General features: G+C 27.7%; 1 protein-coding gene across 1 annotated transcript in view; it reads right to left on the bottom strand.

Moving 5' to 3' along the window:
• The window catches only part of LOC117170083, a 3,083-nt gene extending 1,780 nt beyond the window's left edge, over window positions 1-1,303 (bottom strand). The window contains exons 1-2 of the mRNA XM_033356607.1: window positions 1,293-1,303; window positions 1,072-1,178 (exon numbers count right to left, since the gene is read on the bottom strand). Of these exons, the coding sequence (XP_033212498.1) occupies window positions 1,072-1,178; window positions 1,293-1,303 (118 nt within the window). The remainder of the gene's footprint in view (window positions 1-1,071; window positions 1,179-1,292) is intronic.
• Between the last annotated feature and the right edge of the window lie 1,060 nt (window positions 1,304-2,363).

Here is a 2,363-nt window from a genome sequence, read left to right as displayed (position 1 = left end):
AAGGATAAGATTGTAAAAAATATATAGATGTAAACGGAAAGATTGTAAGGAATGGAAGTCATGTAAACCCTTAGGGGACACATTATGAATAAAGAAGAGTGTCAAATGCAAAAATGTAAAAATCTATCATTTCTAAGAAAATTTAGTGAATAAATGAAATTTATTTGAATTGTAACAGATTTTTAGTGGGTTTACAGGATTCGAATGAATTTAAGGTATTTCAAGAAATTTCACAAAATTCAAAGGATGTTATTTTTATAATTGAATTAGTTTAAAACATAGATGTGATGCTAGTTTCTAAAAACAATTTCATTACATTTTTATTCTAGAGAAATAGTTTAAAATGAAAGAACGAATTTTCAACAAAAAATTTTTATTTTGTTTCAAATGATTTATTCTTCTACAAAAGTACTGAATTTTCAGCACCAGAATAAGAGTTTCAAATGAAATAGTTTTTTTTCAATAAGTTGAATGCTAAAAGAAATAGATAAATTTTTTATCGAAAAATGTAATAGGCGATAATTAAAAAATTTTTTCCAAATTTAAAATGAAAATCATTTGGATTTTCAAAACAAAAATTAACACCCTGCAAATACTTTAGTCCTCAATTTGAAAAGATTCTTTTTTAACCAAGCATTTAAATTGCCAGCAAAACTTCAAATTAAATATTCTAACAAATGTTTGAAATTTTAATTTTTGGTGAAATAATAATTATTAATAATAGGAATAAAAAGAAATTGTCTACTGTAAATTAGAGGAAAATATTTTCTTTTTTAGAAAACAGCTGCATTTATAATTTAACATTATTCATTTAAGCTCTGGACAAACTGTTTTCTTAAAATTTTATAAGTGTACTTTTTCCCTGAAAATGCTTTTAGAGTTTAAATGATGCATGTTGAATGGTAGATTTAGACATATAATTTGTTCCATAACCGAATTGCAAAATAAAATAATAAATCATTAATTCATGGAAATTCCTTTCATTCATTAGATAAATATGAAAACACTAATTCATTCTATTTATATTTACCATAAAATATATTTTAGATTGTATTTTAGTCTTAGAATTACCTTCTGCTGGTGGACTGCGTGGTCTTGATGGTGACGGATTGCTTGATGACGACGGACTACTTGGTGATGGCGATTCTGTGAAAAGAAATATAGGAGTTTTTTGTGAACTAAAATTAAAAAAACACCGAAGTTAATGGTAAAAATAAAGATGCTCGTTTTAATAGTTTTTTTCATTAAATGAGATAACAAATATAAAGGTTCTTATTTTCTCAGAATTGTACTCGACTGTCATCTTTGAAGAGAGTCATTCTTTAAAGCCTAAAATTAATTATTAACATTACACATATATTTTCCTTAAAATAGTGAATTTTTATAGTAGAAACCTATTATTTCTTTCAGATTATATTTTAGTCTTTAAATTACCTAGTGATTCTACCAATTCTAACCAAACCAGATTTATTTTTATCCAGATAGTTGAATTATTAACCAAAAAAGGTTCTACAAAAAGCGATAAATTTTCAACCAAAACAAAACTTTTAGTAAAGGAAGAAAAACAAATTTATCAAAACCATTGAATTTTAAAGCCAATAAGACAATTTCATAAAAGTTTATAAACCATAAAATTGTAGATAGCAATAATTATTTTGGTGCCCATTAAAAAAAAATATTTTTTTCAAATATATCTGGCACCGTCGCGTAAATCTACTTTTTTTTGGTTTAGATTGTATTTTTTAACAAACCCTAAAGCTAGGAAAAGGCTAATTAATATTTACTATTTGGTGAAAAATAGTATAAAAATAGAAATTGCTTAGGAAACACTGAACACAAATTAATATTCTTAAGATCTTTCAATTCTCAGTGAAAATTAGCTTGCATTGAAATTGATAATCTTAGATTTACCAATACCAGGGAGCACCAAGTCGCGCACCAGGTACTTTAGCATATATTCTACGAGAACTTCTCAAGAATTTCAATTGCGCCAATTGCTGGAATAACTTACAATTAGTGAGTCGACGATCCAGGTGAACAGGGTCGCGCCCCAGGTAGCTTCCCATTAGCCACAATATTTGGTGACGTTTTTACGACATCGTTACGACATATTTACGACAACTTCACGACATCTTATGTCCATGTCGTTAAGGTGTCTTTACGATATTGTAAATGAGTGGTATGATCTGACGATGTCTTTGCGATATCGTAAAGACACCTTAACGACATGGACATAAGATGTCGTAAAGTTGTCGTAAAGATGTCATGGTGATGTCGTACATATGTCGTAACGATGTCGTAAAAACGTCGCCAAATTTTGTGGCCAATGGGATATTATGTGAATAATGAAAACAATTATAAAC

This window comes from Belonocnema kinseyi, chromosome 3 (genome assembly GCF_010883055.1).
Source record: "Belonocnema kinseyi isolate 2016_QV_RU_SX_M_011 chromosome 3, B_treatae_v1, whole genome shotgun sequence".
Lineage (NCBI taxonomy): Eukaryota > Metazoa > Arthropoda > Insecta > Hymenoptera > Cynipidae > Belonocnema > Belonocnema kinseyi.
This window is presented reverse-complemented; position numbering and strand designations above follow the sequence as displayed.